At 40.9% G+C, this 24,579-nt stretch overlaps 1 protein-coding gene across 1 annotated transcript; it reads left to right on the top strand.

Annotated features, from left to right (window-relative positions):
- On the top strand, positions 1 to 24,579 carry Sdha (succinate dehydrogenase complex flavoprotein subunit A). Its single transcript, XM_055597945.1, has 15 exons — positions 1 to 103; positions 4,803 to 4,889; positions 6,125 to 6,286; positions 7,192 to 7,335; positions 7,676 to 7,840; positions 10,036 to 10,184; positions 14,406 to 14,530; positions 15,735 to 15,903; positions 16,658 to 16,853; positions 17,513 to 17,684; positions 19,976 to 20,094; positions 21,008 to 21,119; positions 21,306 to 21,436; positions 22,846 to 22,959; positions 23,616 to 24,579. Exons 1-15 carry the CDS (start codon positions 41 to 43, stop codon positions 23,700 to 23,702), a joined length of 1,995 nt encoding a protein of 664 aa, XP_055453920.1. The 5' UTR covers positions 1 to 40; the 3' UTR covers positions 23,703 to 24,579.

Genomic DNA, 24,579 nt, shown 5'->3' with positions numbered 1-24,579 from the left:
AAGCGCAGTCTGTCGTTGAGGCTAGCGGGAAGGCAGCGACATGGCCGGGGTTGGCGCAGTTTCGAGGCTTATTCGCGGGCGGCGGTTGGCGCTAGCTGGGTCGGTGAGTTCGTGCCACGGGATGGAGAGCACCAGGAGTGCGCCAGAGCCGGGCGTACTTCTAATCCCGCGAGTTGTGCTGGGACTGGGAAATGCAGTGGGCCGGAGCCGACAGCTTTCCGGCGAAGGTCACGTCCCTGAGGTTGCGGGAGGGGTGAGGGAGTGGAGTCCGGCCTTCCCCGTCCTGCTCTATCTAGCTGAGTTCTTCAAGGTTAACGCGCGGGACCGGCCTGTGGCCCTCAGGTTGCGGGCGACTCTGCGTATAACAGTTAGTAGCTTGGGTTCGACACTAAGACATATAAGTGATGAGTTTATTGATTTTGTGTCGTGGCCTCACAGATACTGTTTTTAAAAATCAGGTGAGACTTATGCACTGTGTTCATCCAGTCTTGCGACCACTGCTTTGCATTCGAGTCGAAGAGGGACACTGAGGGCCCCAAGGCTGCAAGGGGCCAGTTGGGCGCCCTGGATCGTCAGATCGTGTCTCAGTGTACTCTTTGAGGATGACATATTATGCGACAGATTCCTAGGGTTTTATTAACGCAAACTAAATTTAATAGATTGGGCTCTTTAAAGTGAACTGGCCCACCTACCTCCTTAACAGTTTAATTACGAAGTAAAAGCCCCAACACTTTCAACATATCGATTTGCATTATGCCTGTAATTATTGTCTCCTTTCTGAAATAGATATTAAAAGTTATGCTCAGTTAAATGTTCAAGGGTTAGTTGGCAACTAGGCATTTTCAAACATTGATAATTTCCATGACTTGTGTTTACTGCCGAAGACTCCCACCTCCACGTCTATTCCTTGGCCTCTTAAAACACCCCAAGGAGGTTTTAAAGTACTGATCATGAAGCCTTTTACAGGAAATAACACAGGAGCAGCCTGTATTTATAACAAAATTGTATTGAGCAGAAATATGTGTGCCTACCGCATGCCCAGGATTCACTCCCCACACTCAGGAAAAAAATAAGGAGAAAGCCTTTTAGTGATAGTGAGTCCAGCTCTGGCCAATGCCCAAAAAAGGAGCAGCAAAGAAGAGAAATTTTACTAATTTATATGCACCTTAGGTTTATGCAGTCCACATGTGTTGTTGTCATCCTTAAATCCCTTTTAGGTCCTAGATCCAGTTTAAACTTTGACTGGTTTAGACAGAGACAGGAGACTGCAAGTCTGGCTGCTTAGGCAGGTGGGAGATTTACACAGCAAAGATATCCCACATTTCCTAATTTATTTTTAAGTACAGCTTTGTTGTTCTTTTCCAAATAGTTGTTACCTCTGGCCATCTTGTCCAGCTGGCAGAATTAGGCTTTTCTTAAGAGAAGTGGGCATTTATGGAATACCATATTTAAAGATGGTTGTCACCCTGAATTGCCTATCAGAGGAATGTTCTTTCATAGAGAAATGGGCCTAATAGTTATAAGTTGGGTTGTCTCCTTTGTTACGGAACTGGAGCCAAAAGGCTGTCAATCCTGGTGAAGAAACATTTACATTGCAGAGTTCTTAATTTTACTTATCTCTAATAGGTCTGGTTACTATGCTTATATCTTTGGGGTATTTTGGAGGCAGTACTTCCTTAGCTTCTATTTTGTATGACTTAATGTCTCCTAAGCAAATCTATTAATAAATCCTTTATAAAATAAATTCTTTCACTTTGTTTCTTCTCCGTCAGTATGTCCTCACCTTAGGCTACTGCTCAGTGGTCCCTCTGGAGACGAAGACCTAGATACTGACTTTTATTCAGACTGGAGTAAAATTTCAGTTGAAAGTGAGAATAAGTCTTGAAGCATGTGAGATCAAGCTGTATAACTTTTTATAGGGGCATGATTGGAAGCTTTTTTTTTTTTTTTTTTTTTTTTTCTCAAACCTTAGTTGAATCATGTTACCTGCTAGCATTTTACCTTCTTTGTGGTGGTGCTTCATAACTGTCCCATATTAAGTACCACTAAACAGGATAGTAAGACAGGAAAAACAGAATTGACACTCAAGTGGGGCCTCCCAAAATACAGCTTTTGGTTTAAAAAAATTTCTTCATGAGCATGACTGTTCCTGTAGAAATTCTGCCCTGTAACTGAATATTTGTTGCCATTTGAAGTTTGTTTTTTTCCTTTTTTATTTATTACAGTTTATTCACTTTGTATCCCAGCTGTAGTCCTCTCCCTCATCCCCTCCCAATCCTGTCCTCCCTCTCTCTTCTTCTCCTATGTCCCTTCCCCAGTCCACTGATAGGGGAGGTCCTTCTCTCCTTCCATCTGACCCTAACCTATCAGGTCTCATCAGGACTGTCTGCATTGTCTTCCTCTGTGGCCTGGTAAGGCTGCTCCCAATTCATGGGGAGGTGATCAAAGAGCCAGCCCCTGAGTTCATGTCAGAGACAGCCTCTGTTCCCCTTACTAGGATGCCCATTTGGAGACTGAGCTGCCATGGGCTACATCTGTGCAGGGATTCTAGGTTATCTCAATGAATGGTCCTTGGTTGTAGTACCAGTTTCACAAAAGGCCCCTGTGCCCAGATTTTTTGGTTCTGTTGCTTTCCTTGTGGAGCTCCAGTCCCCTCCAGGTCTTTTTCTTTCCTCCTTCTTTCATCAGATTCCCTGCACTCTGCCCAAAGTTTGGTTATGAGTCTCAGCATCTGCTTTGATACCCTCCTGGGTAGAGTTTTTCAGAGGCCCTCTGTGGTAGGCACCTGTCTTGTTCCTTGTTTTCATCCTTTTCTGATGTCTGTCCTGTTTGCCTTTCTGAATAAGAACTGATCATCTTACCCAGGGTCCTCCTCCTTGCTTAGCTTCTTTAGGTGTACAGATTTTAGTATGATTATCCTATATTATATGTATGATGTCCACTTTATAAGTGAGTGTATACCATGTGTCTTTCTGCTTCTGGGATACCTCACTCAGGATGATCTTTTCTAGTTCCCACAATTTGCCTGCAAACTTCATGATTTCCTTGTTGTGTAAATATACCACAATTTCTGTATCTATTCCTCAACTGAGGGACATCTAGGTTGTTTCCAGATTCTGGCTATTAGAAATAAAGCTGCTATGAACATGGTTGAGCACATGTCCTTGTTGTATATTTGAGCATATGTTTGTTCGTTTTTAATGAAGAATTTGAGTTTACAAAAGAACAGAATCAAGTTAGCAGAAAAAAAAATTTTTTTGTGTGTGAGAATTTGTGATCACCAACTGAGAAAGGCTGAAGACAAGGAATTGTTTAGTCTTACCAAACTATTCTGTATTGACAAATGCTTTCAAGTTATCAACTCATCAAATTTACTTTGCCTTTGTTTTGCTTTTCATGGTCCCAGTGCACTGATGTGACTCACAAACATTTGAAATTGTTCATTGTAGAGGAAAACTAATAACAAGGACAGTTCACTTCTGTAAAGTTTTTCAAATTCTTAGGAAAAACACATGAAACATGGTAGAATAAATCTTTTGTTTGGATGTGATGTTTTGGGTGTTTTAATGGTATATCTAGAATTATATGAGTTACTTGGGCCTTTCATACTCAGGATCCTCATAAAACCAGTGACATTCAGTTCTGTATTTTGTGATGTTATTCCTAGCTTATTTGAAGACTTCTGGCGTAACATTTATTCATAACCAGGATTTTAATCAGAATTTAGAGTTCTTAGGGTCCCCCCCCCCCCATATAGTGGAGAAAGTACACAATTTGGGTCCATAGTCCCCACTGACCTTCAGTTTTTCTGTGAGGATTGTGAGAATTTTGTGAGGCAGCCTCTGAAACTTTGAACTGTAGTCATCCATGTCAGGAGCAGAGATCCCTGTAAACTGTATTTCAAGCATTAGTACTTTAAAAATAGTGAAAGTTAGAAAATTTATTACATTTATTTGTGTGTTCACACACACCATGTAGAAGTCAGCTAACAATTTGGAGGTATGGCTTCTCTCCAGCCACGTGGGTCCTGGGTACCAAGCTTCAGTTCTCAAGCTCAGCCGGAAGCATCTTTGGCCCCTAAGTCATCTGGCTTGCCTTAAAAGCTAACCTTTTTAGTGAAAATAATTTTAATTTTTTTTTAATAAATCATTAAGATGAAGAAAGGTTTGTAAGTGAAAAGGAACAAACTATTATGTTCAGTAATGGAAACAATTTCTAAATAGTGTCATTGTGCTCTGGTACTTACCTCCATTTTTATAGCTGATAGGTAGATTTTTAGACATTTGTTTTCTGAATGATAAAAGAGATTTTTAGTGCACTTAAACTACTCACTTCTCCCAGTGCCAGTAGCTTTTAGGTCTTCATTGTGTGATTTTATAATTGTAATAATTGTGCAGAAGATGATTCAGACCATCTTCAGCTGATGAGACACTTAGCTTTCTGAGTCACTTTGCTTGATGGGAATACTTAATGGCTTCTGCTCTTCTCAGCCTCTCTCCAGCTTCCTTAATGAGAATGCTTGTCCTAACGGACAAGGTATAAGTGACCTTTTTGTTACATTGTAGGTAAATTTCTTCATGTTCATGTTTTCAAATTAGAAAAATTTGAAGGACTAGGAAGATGTCTCAGTGAATAAGAACACTTGCAGTGAAACCAAGAGGACCCGAATTCCAATCTCCAGTACCCACATAAAAGCCAGATATGGCCAACTGTGTTTGGAGATAGAGACAAGTGTATCTGGGGAGTTCACTCCTCTCTGTTTCTATTCCTTCAAGATCCTAACACTATTTATGTCTCTGCAGTGGCCAGCAGCATTCCACACACAGACCCGTGGCTTTCACTTCACTGTTGGTGAGAACAAGAAGGCATCTGCTAAAGTTTCAGATGCGGTAAGTTTATTGCTCAATTGTAAACAACTTTTTTTTTTTTTTTATGTTTTTTTTCAAGACAAGGTCTCACTTTGTAGCTCTGGGTATCCTGAACTCATTATGTAGATCAGGCCGGCCTCCAACTCACAGAGATCTACCTACCTCTGCTGGGTTAAAGGTGTACACCATTACACCCTGCTTGCGAACAACTTTTATTACTTTGAAGGATAATTATCTGTTATCATTTCAAGATATTTGAGAATTGCACATATGTAAAGAAAAGGCTCTTAGGTTATTGATTGTGTGCTCAAATGTGTGTAGTACAACACTTACAGAAATACTTAAATAGATAAATCTAAACTAAACTCTAAATTCAAGTAAAGTAACAAAATAAGAAAATATAAATGAGCTGTGTATGCTGTGATGGACAGTGGAGTCCCTGCACAAGATAAGACTGTTGCTCCTGGACTTGAGGCTCATTTGTATTTAGCCTGTTCTGCTTTCTGTTTAAAAAATCTGAACATTGCTCACAAGTTCTTCCCATATGAACTAGCAGGGTTTATAGAATATTGCTTGACAATTTCTCAGTGATAAATCATCCCACATGGACTCTTCCCCTAAATATAGGCCTGAATATAGTTGTGGTCTGTACCCAGGCAAACTTTAACATGCTAACTTATGTTTTCAAGAGAGACTTGTATATCACAGGTGGAGAAGCATTTTCAGTGCGTGGTTAAGCTCCTGTGGACAGATGTATATGGCTATAGGCATAGAGGTAAAACCATTGTGAAAAAGACATAGTTAGAGCTCATTATGTTGATGTTTCCTTCTGCTTTTAGACTTCCCTGCTTTGGAAGCAGAATAGAAAGATTGGAATTTTAAATGCTCTCAAAAAACTTTTTTATTTTTTGTCTAATTTTTTTTAGCATGTGTTTGTAGTCCTAGCACTTGGGAAGCAGAGGCAGGAAAAAAAGATGTTGAATTTTGAGCCAGCCTAAGCAAGAAGATGTCTCAGAACAAAACTGAACAAGTGGTGTGTGTGTGTGAATGAATAGCAGATCTTCTATTGTCCATAATATCTGGTTGCTGGTTCATTGTCCCTATCACACTTCAACACCAAGAATGCATGCTCAGCCTAGAACAGGAGTGAGGCCTTCTGTGTATAGCAGCTATTCTTTCCTTTGATTAGCTTGTAATTCTAGCCTTAATGGTTTATGAAGTTGAATATATAATGAATGTGTGAATTTCCTTTTCAGATTTCTACTCAGTACCCAGTTGTGGATCATGAATTTGATGCCGTGGTAGTAGGCGCTGGAGGGGCAGGCTTGCGAGCTGCATTTGGCCTTTCTGAGGCAGGGTTTAATACTGCTTGCCTTACAAAGCTCTTTCCTACCCGATCACATACGATTGCAGCACAGGTAAGAAGGCCCTCTTTTGATGCCTAGAGATCTTGCACAGCACCACTCTTCCTATGAGACAAATTGTTGCCATTTTATTAACTCCACAGTTGTTGGAGTCCAGTCAGTCATTCTCACTTTGCAAGTCACTGCTTATAACCTCTTCCTCGAGATCATTGAAGGCTTGGCACCTCATTATTCTCTGTCTCCCATCTGTCTCCCCATCATGGTTCACTTTCCTCCACATTTGTTCCCTGATTAAGTTTGGTCAGGAATTTATCACTGAGACAAATACCTGAGATAATAAACTTAAAAGGAAGAGAGACTTATTTAGGTTTGTGGTTTCACGGCTATATATATAATGAAAGAAGAAGAAAAGAGATCTCCTAGTATTGCTATAGTAGTTTGTGATTCTGAGGAGTAAGGAGGAGTAACACTCACATAACAGCTGAAGAAGCTAGAGTCCAGAGTTGTATAACTGAATGAGGAGCATATTATGTGTCAGAGAGTACTTCTTTAATTCCCATACAAGTTCCATTGAGAATATTTTATCATGAGATTTCCAGATAGACTTGTTGAATGCCTGTATCTGACAGGTGCATAAGCAATGGGTGAGTTATAAGGACCTTTGACAGGCCCAATGGGTAAATTATAAGGACCTTTGACAGGCACAGTGGGTAAGTGATAAGGACCTTTTCCAGTCTTTAGAGGTCTGGAGATCAGGCAGCACCCCCATCACAGATACAGACTAAACCACCCATCAGGTCAAGGGAAGTCTCATGACTTAGGGACTGTCCTGCCTTACTGCCCCTGAGCCTCCATGAAGAGTTCACAGAAGGAGTTGACTTTGATCTCTGGGGGAGGTGGACTGCAGAGGCAGTTGGCCTCACATTTAAGGCAGGTGAGCAGTTGTGTGGTGTTTCCAGGGGGGCATCAATGCTGCACTGGGGAACATGGAAGAGGACAACTGGAGATGGCATTTCTATGACACCGTGAAAGGCTCTGACTGGCTGGGGGATCAGGATGCCATCCATTACATGACAGAACAAGCTCCTGCCTCCGTGATTGAGGTAACTAAAAGGAAACTCTTGGGTCAATGTGTATGTACTCTGCTTGTATTACAAAAGAACCAAACATAAAAATAAAAGAGGGATGGGATATGGCTCTCGGAGAGTGCATGTCTAGCACAATTGAGCTCTCGGGTCCTGTCTCTGGTAATGGGTGAACCAATGAAAACAATACTTCCTTAACTATTCAGTTCATTGAACAAGCTTTTCTACCCCCTAAATTGTCAGTGTTTTCATGCAATATGCTAGTATGAATGTTCTAGATTTCACATTTGGTGCAAATCAACCATCGATATTTTACTTGTTTAAGGTAATATATTTTTGCTTATTTTGTGTTTCACAGCTAGAAAATTATGGTATGCCATTTAGCAGAACTGAAGATGGGAGGATTTATCAGCGCGCATTTGGTGGACAGAGCCTCAAGTTTGGGAAAGGCGGGCAGGCTCATCGGTGCTGTTGTGTGGCTGATCGGACAGGCCACTCACTCTTACACACCTTGTATGGAAGGGTAAGGCTGATTTGGTGGTAAAGGAGATGGAACATAGTTCTCCAACATAAAGATCATAGTTAGATGATCTTTATAAATAACAGTGGAAGTGGCATAGGATAGGCAATCACCCAATGGGTTGCTTAAAAAAAAAAAAAAAGACAATAATGTTCTGCTTTGATAGCTGTGACAGAGACCTTAACCAAAAGCAACTTAGGGAGGAAAGGGTCTATTTCACCTTTTAGTTTTAGTTCATTGTAAAGGAGAGCTAGGGTGAAGATTTGAGGAAGGACTGCTGTGGGACCCGTAGAGGAACACCACTTTTAGCTTGTTCCCTCAGGCTTGCTCAGCCTACTTTTTACACACCCCTGGTCCACCTGCCCAGGGATGGCCACCGCTCAGCGTGGGCTGGATCTCCACTGCTTGCCTCCGCTGCTCGCCTCCAGTTCAGTCTTAGGGGAACATTCTCTCAGTCGATGTCCCCTCTTTGATGGTTCTAGTCTGTGTCAAATTGACAAAAACCAACACAAATAGTAAGGTGTCTGAAATAATTACTGATATGAAAGTATTGAATAGGTAATGTGAAAAGCTGTCTTTAAGATGTTATGTTAGGTCTGGAGAGATGGATGAGGTAAAAGCACTGGCTGTTCTTCCAGAGGTCCTGAGTTCAATTCCCAGCAACCACATGGTGGTTCACAGTCATCTGTAATGAGATCTGATGCCCTCTTCTAGCCTGCAGGCACACATGCAGACAGAACATTACATACATAATAAATAAATCTTTAAAAAACAAAACAAACAACAAAAAGACATTGTTATTCCCTAAGTTTGTCTTGGAAAGTTGAATTGGTTGTCACCACTTACCAGCTTGAGCTTGTGACCTGTCACATGCCTAGAGCAAAGGAAGTGTTCTTTTTTACAACAAAATATTTTTATTCATTATTTGGGAATTTCATATTATGCACCCCGATCACGCTCTTTTCCAGTCCTCCCAGGTCTGCTTCCCCACCCATGTGCCCTCACCTGCATCCCCCCCAAAAGAAAAACAACTCCAGTTTTTATTGCCCATATACCCACTGGAGCACGAATGGTCAGACTCCCATTAAAGAAAAGCTAAGTATCTTAGCCCGTTAAAGAAAGCTAAGTATCTTAATGCACTTTTATCACCGTTTATCACCATTCAGTTCCTGAACTGATTGGTATGTTTTAATACTTCACCGTTAAACTGTATGAAGTCTTGTGGGACATGAGTCACTGCAGGTTGTGACCTTCAAAGACTATGAGAAAACACATATTTATATTACCATTTAGAACAGTAGCGGAAGTATGATTATGAAGTAGCAACAAAAATAGTTTTATGGTTGGGGTCACTACAATATGAGGGTTGCAGTATTAGGAAGGTTGCGAACCATTGCGCTAGATAGCTGCCATGTCCAGATAATCAGTAATCTGAACTCTGTTTTCAGAAAGTAGTGACAAGTAGTTAACATGCAGATATTAGAGCTCCAGAAGCTAGAGTACACTGAAAACAATGTAACAGTATGTGCTTGTTTCATGGTTGTGTTGAGAGTTTGCCTATGCTCTTTAGAGCTCCTTGGGCTATCAGAGCCACCCCCGGTGGCACTGTCCAGTGCTGACTCCCCTATGTGCATGGCAGTGGACTTAACTGCACTCCTGCTACCAGCCCCATGTGGCCACTGCAGATTCAGATGTGCTTACTGTAACGGAGGAGCGAGGTGTTTTATTTTCATTAATCAAATGGCCACATGAAGCTAACAGCTTCTGGGTCGCAACCCTGTGATTTGTGGCCTCACTCACTGTGGGCCTCTTGAGAGGCATTCTGTGCTACGTGGAGCCACCAGAGAGCCTGGAGTGCCTCCAAAACTTTTGTAAAAATGAGTGTTACCAAAGTAGGAGCAGCCCAGAGCCTGCTGCATTCAGTTCTCTGCAGCGTCATGTGCTTATTATTTATTTGTTTGTTGTATATGTACTGCTGAATTTAGGGCGACTTTTTGTGCTTGAATTGCTATCAGTATTGATGCGATAGGAGCTCATATAACTTCATTACAGACCCTAGTATCCTTAACTTCATTTATTAACAGAACTGGATCAAGTTTTTCAAACTGTTTAAATGGTGTAACCGTTCACATTCTGTGTGTTGTTGGTTTAATCTTAATCTTAAATGTAGTTTGAAATGTGGGATCCTTTTCTTATAGTCTCTGCGATATGACACCAGCTACTTTGTGGAGTATTTTGCCTTGGATCTTCTGATGGAAAATGGGGAGTGCTGTGGTGTTATTGCACTCTGCATAGAAGATGGATCCATACACCGAATAAAAGCAAAGAACACTGTTATTGCTACTGGGTAGGGTCTAAGTTTTTACTATATTTAATTTCTCATAGAAAGTTGGGAGGATGCTTAATTCTCATTCCAAAGGGCAAATAGCATAGACATCAAAGTGGTTGAAGAGAGGAAACAGCATGGGAGCCTACCATAAATGTCCTCTGAAAGACTCCACCCAGTCTCCAGGGGATTGAAGCAGATGCTAAGACTCACAGCCATACTTTGGGCAGAGCACAGGGAGTTGTAGGAAAGAGTGGGGGAATAAAAGGACCCAGAATGGACAGCAGCTCCATAAGAAGACCAACAGAACCAACAAATCTGGGCCCATGGGGCCCTGCAGAGACTGATTCAGCAACCAAGGACCATGTGTGGAGAGGACCTAGACCCTTGCTCAGATATAGCAAACAGGCAGCTCATTGTCCATGTTGGGTTCCCTAGTAAGGGGAGCAAGGCTGCCTCTGACATGGACTCTGTTGCCTAACTCTTTGATCACTTCCCCCTTGTGGGGGCCATTGCCAGGCCACAGAGGAAGAGGATGCAGGCAGTCCTAATGAGACTTGATAGGCCGGGGTCAAATGACAGGGGAGGAGGGCTCCCCCTTCTGAGAAATAGGGGAGGGGAAGAGGGAAGAAGGGTGAAGGCTATAATTGGGATGTAAAGTGAATAAATTATAAAAAATTAAATTAAAAAAGAAATGAAAGCAACAGAGAGAAAGCACTTATAGGGAGGGTTTTTTTTTTTTTTTTTTTTTTTGTTAACTAAAAATGGGTCAGAACAATGGGTCAGATGTAGGCCTTTATGTCACCTCATGTGGATGGTGACCTTTCCAGCCTTTGTACCTTATAGATGTTCTCTGAGCACAGGTGGGCAAAATTTGGATTATAAAGCTTACCCTACCTCTTCTTATATAATAAGCCCGGAGAGTCACATGGCATTTTCAGATAAACTTTTCTGTTTTTTTGTCTGCTGTGTATACCGAGTCTAAGAATCAACAAATACCAAAAAGTATTATCTGCGTGCAGGATGAAAATAACTTTGACTTTATATGATTTAATTTTTTACCATTTTAAAAATTAAGAGCTGAGGGTATATCTCAGTTGTAGAGTGTTTGCTTGTCTCTAATGCATGTGGTTCTGGATCATTCTCCATCTCCACCACCATCCTCCCCCCCAAAAAAAGAAAAGAAAGTTTAAATAAACCCAAGTTTTTAAATAGGTATAGAACCTGAATAGATGTATTTTCCAGGACAGAGGGGATTCAGATGGTCAGCAGGTTAAACATCTGGGGAGTTCAAGTAGCAGCCACACTTGTGAGGATGGTTAATGTAAAGATAAAAATGAAATAAGTGTTGATGAAGATGTAGAGAAAAAGGGGCCAACTGTCTTAGTTACTTCATTGCATGATAAAACACCATGATCAAGGCAACTTATTAAAGAGTTAAATCTAGCCTTCAGTTTCAGAGGGCTAGAATCTGTGAGTAAAGGAGCAGCTGAGAGCTCAATCTTGATCCACAAGGCAGAGAGAGTCCAGAGCCACGCCTTCTCAAACAGTTCCATCAGCTGGGGACCAATATATGAGCCTGTGGGGGCCATTTTTATTCAAACCACCATACTGGGTCAAAGCAGTTAACATACAAGCATGGCAGTTTACCTGAGTTCCATCTCAAGAACTTACAGTAGAACAGACAAACTCCTTTAAGTTTTCCTCTGACTCCTACATACGTGCCATGGCAGTGCCTGTGCCCATACAGCAGCAATTTTATATATGTAATACATAGACGTGTACATACAGATATATTTATAATTTCATAAAATTATAATTTTATATATTATAAATGTTATAAAATTATATATTTGCATAAAATTTTAAAGCAAAACAATGGGTGGAGATGGCTCAGAATTAAGAGCTGCTAACCCTGCAGAGGACCTGTACTCACTTAGAAGTCTCCCAACTGCTTATAATTCAAGCCCTGAGGTAGCCTCTTTGGGCATTGGCGTACATGTTGCATAACTTATACAGATACATACAAATACATTTTTAAAAAATCTTAAAAAAAAAGATAAAGAGTCGAAGACTATTGACAGTATAAGTTGGTAGTGATTGTGGAGGTTCCTCAGAAAACCTAAGAAGACTGAGGAGACGGCTTAGGAGACAAGGTACTTGCCACCTACACATGGGTGCCCACAGCCCATGTAAAGCTCAGTAAGTGTGGTCCTGTCTGTAATCCCATGATTTCGGCAGAGTTGGGATGCCCCAGCGTATGCTGACTAGAGACTAGCCAGCTAGTTGACAAGATCTTGGCTTAGTTAAGAGACCCTGTTTCAATAAAATAGAATACAATCAAGAAAACACCCAGTGTCAATATCAGCCCCCACCCCACACAAACACTTAAAGACCTGCAAGTGCATCACACTTCTACCACAAGAAAAAAAAAAAAAAGAAAACAAAAAACAAAAAACCCCAAACAAACAAATCCCTAAGAGTAAAACTAACAGGATACAGCAGCCCCACTGTAGCCATGTCTGTAAAGGGAATGAAGTCAGCATAATCACATCATGACTATATTATCTATGCAAATGTTTGCTGCAGTATTCAGATTGGCCAAGATATGGTCACTATAACCAGATACAACTTATGCAAGGAAAGGTTTATTTTGGCTTATGGTTTCAGCAGCTCATGGAGTCATGTGTTTGAGTAGGACGTTGTTGTGACAAGTATGAGATAGAGGAGAGCTCTTCACTTCCTGGCAAAAAGTGAAAGATTAGCCCAGGACTGTGTATAGTCCTAGGGACATAGCCGAAAAGATCTGTTTCTGCCCAAAAGCCCCATATCCTAAAGGTTTCACAGCCTCTCAAAAAATGCAGCTAGCCATGGAGCAAGACTTTTCAACATGAATCTATGAGGGACATCTGTATTCAAGTAAGATCAATTTGAGTCATGAGATGAGCAGTTTCTGAAACCTGAGAGATAACATGTTGTCTATAGTAATGATACAGTTGCCAAGTATATTTAGTATCCACACCACAAAGAAAGGATAATTATGTAACACTATGAATATGTTAATGAAATTGATTATGAAAATTGGTTCCCAGTATACATTTATCAGATAATGTGGACATCTTTAAATGTATAGTAAAGCTGGAGGAGAAATAAAATAAAAAAATAATTTTCATTATGTGGTGGTTAGAATAGGAATGGCCCCAGGTAGACCCATATATGTGTGTGTGTGTGTGTGTGTGTGTGTGTGTGTGTGTGTGTGTGTGTGTGTGAATGTGTGTGAATGCTTGGCCCATTGAGAGTGGCACTTTAAGGAGGTATGGCCTTGTTGGAGGAAGTGTGTCGTTGTAGGGGCAGGCTTTGAGGTCTCCTATGCTATAGCTGTGGCAGTCTTCTGCTATCTATAGATCAAAATGTAGAACTCTCTTTGATCACTTCCCCTTGGCAGGACTGCCTAGCCAGGCCACAGGGGAAGAGGACATGCTCAGTCCTGAGGCAACTTGATGAGCTGGGGTGGATGGGAAAGAAAGTTCCCCTTTTCTGAAGAATAGGCTAGAGGGGATGGAGGAGGATAGTCCTAGGAGGGGAGGATGGATGGGGCTACAACCAGGATGTAAAGTGAATAAAAAAGAAATTAATTAAAAAAAAAAGTTGTAGAACTCTCAGCTGCTTCTCCAGTAAGTACCATGTTTGCTTGCATGCTGCTATGCTTCTCTCTATGGTGATAATGGACTAAACCTCTGAAACTAAGCCAGCTCCAATTAAATGTTTTCTTTTGTAAGAGTTGCCATGGTCATTGTATCTCTTTACAGCAATAGAAACGCTAACTAAGATACATAATAAAAGTAATTACTTTTTCTTTTTACTTTCTTTTATTTTTTGTTTTGTTTTTGTTTTTGAGACAGGGTTTTACTGTGTAGCCTTGGCTGTCCTAGAATCACTTTGTAGACCAGCTGGCCTGAAACTCACAGTGATCTGCCTGCCTCTGCCTCTGCCTCCCTGAATGCTGGGATTAAAGGTGTGCACCACTATGCCCAGCTAAAGTAATACATCTTAATTGGAAAAATTCTTTGAAGATAAAGCACAGAGTACCAAATAGGAAACATACAAAATTTCCTTCCTCTGTGCCACAACCTTCATTACATGGAGGCAGCATCGCAAATGTGGCCTCCCAGTAGTGTGTGCCACATACACACGCATGGGTTGTTGTAGACTGATGCTTATAGTCACTGTTTTGTGTTTCAGGGGCTATGGGCGAGCCTACTTCAGCTGCACATCTGCCCATACCACCACAGGGGATGGCATAGCCATGGTCACCAGGGCTGGCTTGCCTTGCCAGGACTTAGAGTTTGTTCAGTTCCACCCCACAGGTAGGATGGGGCGCTTGTCTGGCTCTGGGCTCTTCTGTGTATTATAAGCACGTGATACCTGGTCAGTTCTGTGGTGCACTTTTCCTGTCTTGAGTCCTCAAGGAGAGTTTTCTCCTGGTTCTATAAAAGCAGTTCATAATTTTGTTTCCAGGGGTTTTAGGCACTCGTGTTAAGAGGGATGTGAAATTAGAAAAGACTGGGCTCCACCTGATGCCAAAGTTAGGGTTTGGATTTAGAAGAATGAAAGAGCTAATTATGGGAAAAATTAGCTCTTCCTGTCAGAGCCTTGAGTCAGAGGAGAGATAACAGAATTAGAGAATTAAAAATAAATGTTAGTTTTCTTCAGTTTCTGTCCAGTGTCACTGAGCCTCTGGATTTCCTATCGTATACTGTGTTTACATTCCATTTTTTAATGCTTTCTTCACAATGTATAAAAAATAAAATACCTAAAGGATGCTCTTGAAGCTATGAAAAGTGAAAAGCAGGTGAAATGTAAGAACTTATATTCTTACTTAGAGCATGCAACCCATTGACATATGAAAGAAAAATTTAACTTTAAAATAACACTTATTTAGCCTCTTCCATTAAAATTCAGTACTTGCCTTGTTTTCTTTATATTGAGGAGCACAGCGTTATATTAAGAACTCAGACTACACCATGCTCCTCAGGTGTGAATTTGGGCTCTGCCCTTTAATAGGTCTGTGACTTAGATGATTTCTAAGCTTCAACTTTTTTGTCTCTAGGGATGGAGTTCTTATTACCCTGGGTCATCATAGAACTTATGAGTAAATGTTTAGAGTTGATACAAACATAAATAGTAACCATTTGAATAATTTGTCATCTTTGCTGTTTGGGTACTTTAGACAGAAAGTCTCCCAGATGTTTTAGTTTTGCTTAAACTTGTTACGGCATTTCGTGTTATAAAGTTATATTTAAAGAATTAAGTCTACTAAACATACATGATATTTAATCAGAGTATGGGTTAGAGTCTTGTGAATGAGCTACTCTTCCTGTGTCTGTTGTGCTTTCTGATTTGTCATTGCTGCTTGTGACACAAATACCTGCTACTTGACTTTTCTTATTTTGAGTTTAGTGCTCTTTGCTTTCCTCCTAAAAAACAGTTTCTAAAAAAAGGATTAACCATTTGAAATAGCTATCTTGTTATCACTCATTTATAAGCATTTAATCACCTGGATTTTTACAGGTATATATGGTGCTGGCTGTCTCATCACAGAAGGGTGTCGTGGAGAGGGCGGTATTCTCATCAACAGTCAAGGTGAAAGGTTCATGGAAAGATACGCCCCCGTTGCCAAGGACCTGGCCTCCAGGGATGTCGTATCCCGATCCATGACTCTGGAGATTCGTGAAGGAAGGTCTGTGACTCCCTTCTAGGGATGCATGCGTGTAGGCAGATGGACAAACACATCTTCTTTTCTCTTCGGTAGCCAGCAGATCACATCTATGTATTTTAGCACCTTAACTTTGCAGACAGGCACCCCTGCACCTCAGGTTTAGGGTTAGAGAATAAAGCTACCCCATTATTTTCTGACTCACATCTGTTAGCTTGTGATAGCTTTCTAAAGATCTACATTTTGAGATTCTTCTTCATACCAGTGAGTGTGTAAGAAGTGTGTCATCATATACTCTTGGAATGAAAGTGAGGTTCACACACACAGCAAAGTCTTAGTCTTAGGAGTTATATTGTTTTACTCAGTACCTACAGGTACCTTGGCAGGTAACCTTCAGGTCTGTGTGTTACTTCTCCTGTGGTGAAATTGCTCTAGGCTCCAAATGCCTGGCCCTGTTACTTAATGCTTATGTGGGCTTGACATTTTCATTTAAAACTGAGGTGTCTGGTGGGTTATGGGAAACTTTCTAACACATTTACCAAGGAAAACACAGGAAATCATGCTACCCAACATGAGAATATGAGTTTTGTGAGTACAGGTTATGTCCTTGCACAGTATTGTCCCTGACACAAAATCCTTGAAGGGAATAAAGTATTGATGAGACACTGGCCTGAAATGTTACTAAAGATCAAGGATTGTTGAGGCTCACATACTTGGGTGATTTTAGTCAGCTCTTTCTTGCTGCTCTTTGCCTCATGTTACGGTGGTGTATTTGCAGAGGCTGTGGCCCTGAGAAGGATCATGTCTACCTGCAGTTGCACCATCTGCCCCCTGAGCAGCTGGCCATGCGTCTGCCTGGAATCTCAGAGACGGCCATGATCTTCGCTGGTGTGGATGTCACCAAGGAGCCCATCCCTGTCCTCCCCACTGTGCATTACAACATGGGTGGCATTCCCACTAACTACAAGGGGCAGGTGATGGTGATGAGCCCACCTCATAAAAATCCCCTTAGGTCTTAGAGGCAGAGAAGCAAAACCAGGCATTTTCCCCTCCAAAAGTGCAGTGTATTTGATAGTTTAATATTAATTATAAGATGTCATACCTGCCAGACAGTAAGAGGCTAGATTATGTTCTTGGGTTTGCATCTTCTGGTAACAACCAATAGAATGTTAATTCCCCATTCTTTTCCATTTTACAATTGCATTTCCATGTGATCTGAAACTTTTACAATGAACTTATAAATTAGTGATATATATATCAGTTGGTACTTGGGTTATAAGCAGTTCACAAGTGCCATCAACTGTCCTTCTGCTTCAGACTCCTGGTCAGGACAAAGGGTGGAGATCAGTACCACCCTTCACAGATGATCCTCAGTGTTCCTCATTCCTTTGGTGTTCTATCTTCTGCCACGTTCCTTAGTCAAACCAGGTGGTGACTGAGACTGAGGAAGCTAGACCATCCTTTGACCTGCTTGTAACAAACAGCAAGAGTTCGGGAGCAAAAGAATTGGGGATATGCTAAAGAGAGTGAAATAGAGAAGATACCATTTTTCCTTTTTTACTTGGGGCATGGGAAGCAGGTGTGTGGAAGCATAGGTATTTTGATGACTGCCTCATCTGAAATATTCCTGCAGGTGCTGAAGCACGTGAATGGCCGGGATCAGATTGTGCCTGGCCTGTATGCCTGTGGGGAGGCTGCCTGCGCCTCGGTGCATGGTGCCAATCGACTTGGAGCAAACTCTCTATTAGATCTTGTTGTCTTCGGCCGAGCCTGTGCCTTGAGCATTGCAGAAACTTGCAGGCCAGGTATGTGTTCTCTTCAAGCCCTTGAGCTATTTTAGGAGACTGTTGCTGGAAATTTGCTTTTCCCATAGAAACAGATTAGTAGTATTAATATTGTGTATTAATCACTTTTTAAAAAAAACACACTTTCACTATATAGCTCTGTTTGGCCCAGAACCCAATATATCATCCAGGCTGGCCTTGAACTCATAGAGATTCATCTGCCTCTGCTTCCTGGCTTGTTTGCCTTTTTTTTTTTTTTTTATTTACAGTCATTATGTTCTTAAAATACACTATTAAGAAATTGGTATTTTGGATGGAAATTAGTTTTATATTGTTTGCCTGTTATAAATTATTTTTATAGTGAAATAGTCTTAATAGTAAAAAGGAATCTGTAGCTTCTTGGTAATTATGAAAAAAAATTTAGCCTGTTTTAAAAACAAGATATAATGGAATCTCATTAATAAAGGGATGGCATAAGGTCCTATCCCTCAGGGATAGAATGAATTTCAGTTAATGTCTTCTTATGATAGCTTAAAACAATGTATAAAAGAAAAATGTGCCTTGTGTTGTAGTTTGCTTGAGCAATCAGAACCAGGTTACCAGAGCTACAACCCCCAAAGAGCCTTCATGGTAGGGTAGCTGTTTTGTCTATTTGCTCAGAATAGTGGTGTGAAAGAACATTTCAGGAGGAGGAGACTCCCTCTCCATCCACTACTCTTTCCTTCCTCTTGCTAATTGTGGATGCCAGTTGTACAGCTTCTGTGGAGTAGATGCTTTATAGATGAACAGCAGTGATGGTGTAGAAAGCACACACCCTGCCTCACTAGTAAATAAAGATGTAGGTCATCAGTTTTGTACATTGCATCTTCACGCTCCTAGTCATGCCACAGTACAAGTCTGAACGTGAAGACAATCCCTAGGTCGTAGTGCTAGCCAGCTGCATAGGTAGGGTTCAGCGTACCTTCTCTGACACCAGAAGAAGCCTTTTGGAAGCCTTGTACCCAGCAGGGAGGATCAAAATCACTTCTAGAGCAAAATACAGACTCACTTGTTTTGCTTTGAGAATGAGAAAGCTTTATAAGAATATCTTATACTTTTATGTGCATAGGGTCTACAAATACATGTAAATTTAAATTCAGTGATGAAAGGAATAAATGTCAGAACCCAGCAACATCTCAGACAGGATGCTTAGAGTAAGACTCAAAAGGCTGCACGTGTGATTTTAATTCTGGAAGTAGCAAACTGTAAGAAAGAAATAGATCATGGTTGCTGGGCTGTCCTTGTGCTGGTTGTATTTACATAGAACTCTGTTTGCTAAAACCTGAAAAGCTCATCTAAAAAAATGAAAGCTACAAAAAGACAGCAAACTTCACTGTTTTAATTCTTTAATTTTAAATATGAAAAGGTTTGTAATATTTCTTCTCAAGAGTAATGGTGTAATATTTTTAAAGTACAAGTCTGAGGTATCTTTGCTTATAGAGGTGTTAAAATTTGTAAAAATGTGCACTATAAGAAAAGTCAATTTTATGGAGTAAAAAGAAAAAAAAAATTAACACTAAAATGAAGCCAGGCACACATACCTATAATTTGAGTACTCCGAAGCCTGAGGTAAGAAGATTGCTAGTTCAAGGCCGATCTGAGCTATATAGTGAGTTCATGAATACCTCAAGACAGAGAAGGGAGAGAGGAAGGAAAATGAGCTAGTTGTATGCCTGGGAGGACACGTAAGAGCCAGTTCTCTGGTTCCCTTGGAAAGGAGGTGGCTAGAAACAGTTTTGCCTGCATTTCTCTTTAGAAAATGCATATACCACCTAAAACGGCCTTTTAAATAACTAGTGAAAGTGAAGAGTATTATTTCATTTTTTGAAGGGGACAATGTGGTACAAATCTGGGGCCTCACCAAAACAGTACTCTACTTCTCAGCTGTACCCCCTGCGTAAAAGTCATGATCTTGTGGTCTAGTTAAGAGGACAGAGCCATGTTTATCCCTTTATGAGCAAAAGTATGAAGTAACCTCTTATCTCAAGGCTAACAAGTTTCCTTACTAGAGTAGCAAGTCAAATCTTACTTGCAGGAATGGTTACCTAGTATGTGGTGATATCCTTATTTCTGTGTATGTTTTTAAAAATTGAGTATATCATACCTTAGGTTGTGCCAGGACAGTGTTGGCTCAGATTACTTCTATAACTTTTTGAATTCTTGGAATGTCTATGGTATAATTTGAGTATTCAAAAATCTCTTTTTTCCCCCAAGTGGTTTAGTGGTTTTGAAAGTTAAATTCTGTTTTTTGTTTGTTTGTTTTTGTTTTTAAGGAGATAAAATTCCTCCAATTAAGGCAAATGCTGGAGAAGAGTCGGTCATGAATCTTGACAAGTTGCGATTTGCTGATGGAAGCATAAGAACAGCAGAACTGCGCCTCAGGATGCAGAAGGTAGGAATAGACACATCCACAGCCACCCTCCACGGGTCCTTGGGGGTCGACAGCAGGAGGACCTGTTCGTCACTTTGCCTCTCTTGCAGAAGTGTGTTTTTTTTCCACATGGAACATTGGAGTTCTTAGTTCTGGACAGAAATAAGCAGCTTTAGCACCAGGGACTTAGCTTTCTCTGGCACTCCTATATGTGAGCTTGTCATCGTCCTCAGACTACTGCCTGTCATATGTGCTGCAACCAATAGGAAGGGGAAGAACATCAGAAACCCAGTCCCGGGTCACTTGAAAACCAGCATGGCACCCTTGCTCACCTTTCATTGCCCAGAATTAGTATTAGTTGTGTCACTTCATTTAGCTCCTCTTAGCTCAGAGAGGGAAAGAGACATACGTCCTTAGACTGAATCTTGTACCGTAACAAAATCAGAAAGTGGGGAAAGTAAATAGGGTAGGAGCTAATCTAGCCCCTGGACAGTGGGGTAGTGCCCCACAAGGGTTCTGAGGCCCTGGTTTCCTGCTTTTAATTTCATGACCTCGCAGTTCTTCACCCACCACTACTAGCCCTCTTGGACTCTGGATGGTTGTGTTCCAGAAACGCTGTCAGAGAAGTAAAATAATTTGAAGTGACCTATATAGATTCGTTGTGAGATACATACATAATGGAGTACATAGAAACATTTTTTTAAGTTTAGTGAAAATTTTATTTTTACCAAGGTAAAGAGTCAGACTTGGGAGACTGTGAGGAGGATCACAAGCATGCATAATAAGACCCTTTCTATTGTCTAAATTTAACCCACAGTCCGAATTTCCTAGTTCAAGTTGTATAAATTTGTAAAATGTAGGAAAACTAAAGATGTGAGAGTTTTTGCCTGTCTTTTCCTGTGCATTAAAAGTTTGTAATGGTGTCTTATGATAGTCGATGCAGAATAATGCTGCAGTGTTCCGTGTGGGAAGCGTATTGCAAGAAGGCTGTGAGAAAATCAGCCAGCTATATGGAGACCTGAAGCATCTGAAGACATTTGACAGGGGTGAGTCAGCAGAACTCTGAGAGGACACTGCCTTCTTTGGGGTAGCGTGGTGTCTACCATTTACTATAACCTTATTCCATGCTTGCTGTCCAGCTGTCTGTTCCCCACAGTTATATGTTGCAGGTGAGTCCAGAGTACTTACATGATAATCCTGTCTCTCTGTCATGGGTTCTTGTATGTCCCCAGGAATAATCTGGAATACAGACCTGGTGGAGACCCTGGAGCTACAGAACCTGATGCTATGTGCACTGCAGACCATATATGGTGCAGAGGCACGGAAGGAGTCACGGGGTGCTCATGCCAGGGAAGATTATAAAGTATGTCTTCAAGATACATCACATTGACCTGACATTTTCCCACCTGGTTTTTCTTATCCCTACTTGCTTTCTCTGTTTCATTTTATTTTTAACGTAAATCAAGAAAAACACCTTTTCCTCCAAGTCTCACTCTCAAAACCTTGTACCTTTTCCTTGCTTTGAGTCAGCCCATGCAGCATCTATAAACAGAGCAGACCTGGTCTTTAGCAGGGCTGAGGATAAAATGCAGCCAGTGACAGTTTGGGAAATGCTGACCTACTGAATTAGACTATCCGTGAGTCATCAGCTTAGACATGTCCTGAGGCTTCGAAAAGAAATTAGAGGCCTGTCTTGGCCATGGCTTTTATGCAGAGTGTGTCTGTTTAGAGCACACATGTTGGATTCTACATGTGAAGAAGACACAAGGAGAAGCTTGGGTATAGCTCCAAGTTCAGGATGAATACATCAGCTAAAGAGTTAGATTTTCCATGATAGTCACACAGGTTCTGAACAGTTTAGGGTGGTGAATAAATAGGAATGTGAGCTAAGCAGAAGTTTTCACTGTGTTATGAACATGTATTGACTTAAGCTGCAATGATCAAGTGTATAAAGAGAGACTTGGGTAGGCATATCCCCAGTATGTACCAAGGGCTAGAAGCCTCTTCAGAGTTAACTGTTAGGAGCTGAATGAACAGGGCTTTGAGGATTTGAGGTAGATTCTGCTTACTCTCGGGCAGGCTTATGCTAGAGTTAGGAATGTCCAGCCAGGGCTATGCTTTAGCCCATTGGCTCAGGTAAGGAGCCTTCCCTCTGCCATTCCTCCCATGCTTGCTTTCAGTAGAAACAGCAAAGTGTCTGATCTTGGTTTTTATTTAAAGAGCCTCTTGCTCATTTAATGTATTCACATAAGCACATTTTTTTTTTTTTCGGTAGCAATGTTCTGATACTTAATATTTCTTCAGTATAAATGCTGAACTTAAATAACAGTTAAATTAAGCTGAGTGTAGTGGTATATTCCTTTAATCTTAGTACTTTGGAGGCAGAGGTAGGTGGAGGCCAGCCTCATTTAAATAGTGAGTTTCAGGACAGCCAGGGCTATGTAGAGAGACCCTGTAACAAAACAAAACAAAACAAAACAAAACAAAAAAACCCATTTAAATTAAAAATGCTGAAGAGAAAAGTTGAGGAAATCTCAGTGCCTGGAGTCAAAGGAAAGAATTCATAAATGATATTTAATTCCAATAAGTATCCATCCATAGAGTTCTAAGAGAAAGTGCAGAAATGGATCTTGCATACTTGTACTCCTGGCTCCAAAAGCTATTTGCCAAGGTCCTCATCTACTATGTTTATCTTGTGTGCATCTTTTAATATTCTTTGTGTTTTTTGATATTGTTGTATGGTGCGAGATGGAGGTGTGCTTTTTACCTCAGGAGCGGATTGATGAGTATGATTACTCCAAGCCCATCCAGGGACAGCAGAAGAGGCCCTTTGAGGAACACTGGAGGAAGCACACCCTCTCATACGTGGACGTCGGGTCTGGGAAGGTATGTTGGCATCACCCAGGGATGTAATGAGCCTGTTTTGCCTTTGATGGATGACAGTTTAGGAAACAACCTAGTTCTAAACCAGCTGTTAACAGATCTGAGATAGCACCAAAAGAGAATAATGTGAGTAATGCTTCTTGCTAGAAACAGAATCCAGTTCCTGGGTGGTTCAAGGGGACCCTTAGTACAGGACCAGCCCTCATCTTCTGTGCCAGATAAAGAGCACTGGGCAGTGATCAGATGTCTAAGACGAGTAAGGAAGAAGTGATGGCTGTTATACTGTTTACATCACTGTGGTTACATCCTGGCATGAATAACTTAGAGAATAAAGATTTACTTTGTCTCCCAGTTTCAGAAAGTTAAGGCCATGGTTGCTTGGACTCAGTCACTTAAGCAGAGTGTCATGACATACAGCTGCTCAATTGATAGCAGGAAGCTAAGGCAGAAGAGCTTGAGTTGGAAGCCAGCATAGGCTATAGATGGGGATGAGGTAGGAGGAGTTACCGTAATTCACATAGCTAGCAAACTTGAGACTCCTTTTTGTAAGGTTCTCATGCCTGTAAATGTACTTTGATGGTTTAATTTTATAGAAGCACAGAAGAAATGGCTTTTTATAAATTTTCATGCCTTGATTCACCCTGACTCTTTTCTCCAAGGTTACTTTGAATTATAGACCTGTTATTGACAAGACCTTGAATGAGGCTGACTGTGCCACCGTCCCTCCTGCTGTCCGTTCCTACTGATAAAATCTGACAGCTACAGGACCAGCTTATGTGATTATGTATTGTGGCTTACATAGGTTCTCCTGTCATACTTGCTAAATTCTACTCTGTGAATAAGGAGTCACTTCATAGGTTATTGGTCAACAGATTGCTTGTACTTGATGTGAGGGACAGCTGCACCAGACTTTGTCCCTTTATTTTTGTGCGTTAATAAAACTGGCATAATTCTTAAATAAAATACAAATGAACAGTCTTTTATTTGTAAATAAAACCATGTAGTTTTTTTTTTTATTTTAGACATATCTGCAATAGCAAATACAATTTTCTTCCCCTGTCTCACCCCAGCAGTTGTGTTTTCCAAGTATTAACTTTCTGGTTTATTCTTTGTACCATATACTAAACTAGACTTTGGGGAATGTTAGGCTGTAATGGAAAATAAAATTGAGAAGTAGGGCAGGCCCTTAATAATTAGAAAGTTTGGATGTGGTAGGTATAGAGTATAGAGCCAGTGCCTTGTTTATGTTCCTGGTGGGCAGAGGTATACATGTGTGTTGATGTATATGTAAGGGAACAGTCTGGCCAGCTTTGTCAAGTTGACACAATCTAGCATCACCTAGGAAGAGAATCTCAATGAAGGATTGCTGTGATTAGCTTGGCCTGTGGGATTGTCTTGATTATGTTAATTGATAAGGAATACAGCCCACCATGGGCACTGCCTTTGCCTAGGCAAGGGATCCTGGACTGTGTAAGAACAAGCTAAGCACTCACAATGCATGCGCTCACTCATTGTCTTTTCGTAGTGTATGTAACTAGTTGCTTCAAGTTCCTGCCCTGACCTTCTTGAAATTAAAGTCTTTAACCAGAAATTGTAAGCCAAATAAACCCTTTCTCAAAGTTG

Source organism: Psammomys obesus, unplaced genomic scaffold (genome assembly GCF_907164565.1).
Source record: "Psammomys obesus unplaced genomic scaffold, mPsaObe1.curated_primary_1811, whole genome shotgun sequence".
In the NCBI taxonomy this organism is placed as follows: domain Eukaryota; kingdom Metazoa; phylum Chordata; class Mammalia; order Rodentia; family Muridae; genus Psammomys; species Psammomys obesus.
This window is presented reverse-complemented; position numbering and strand designations above follow the sequence as displayed.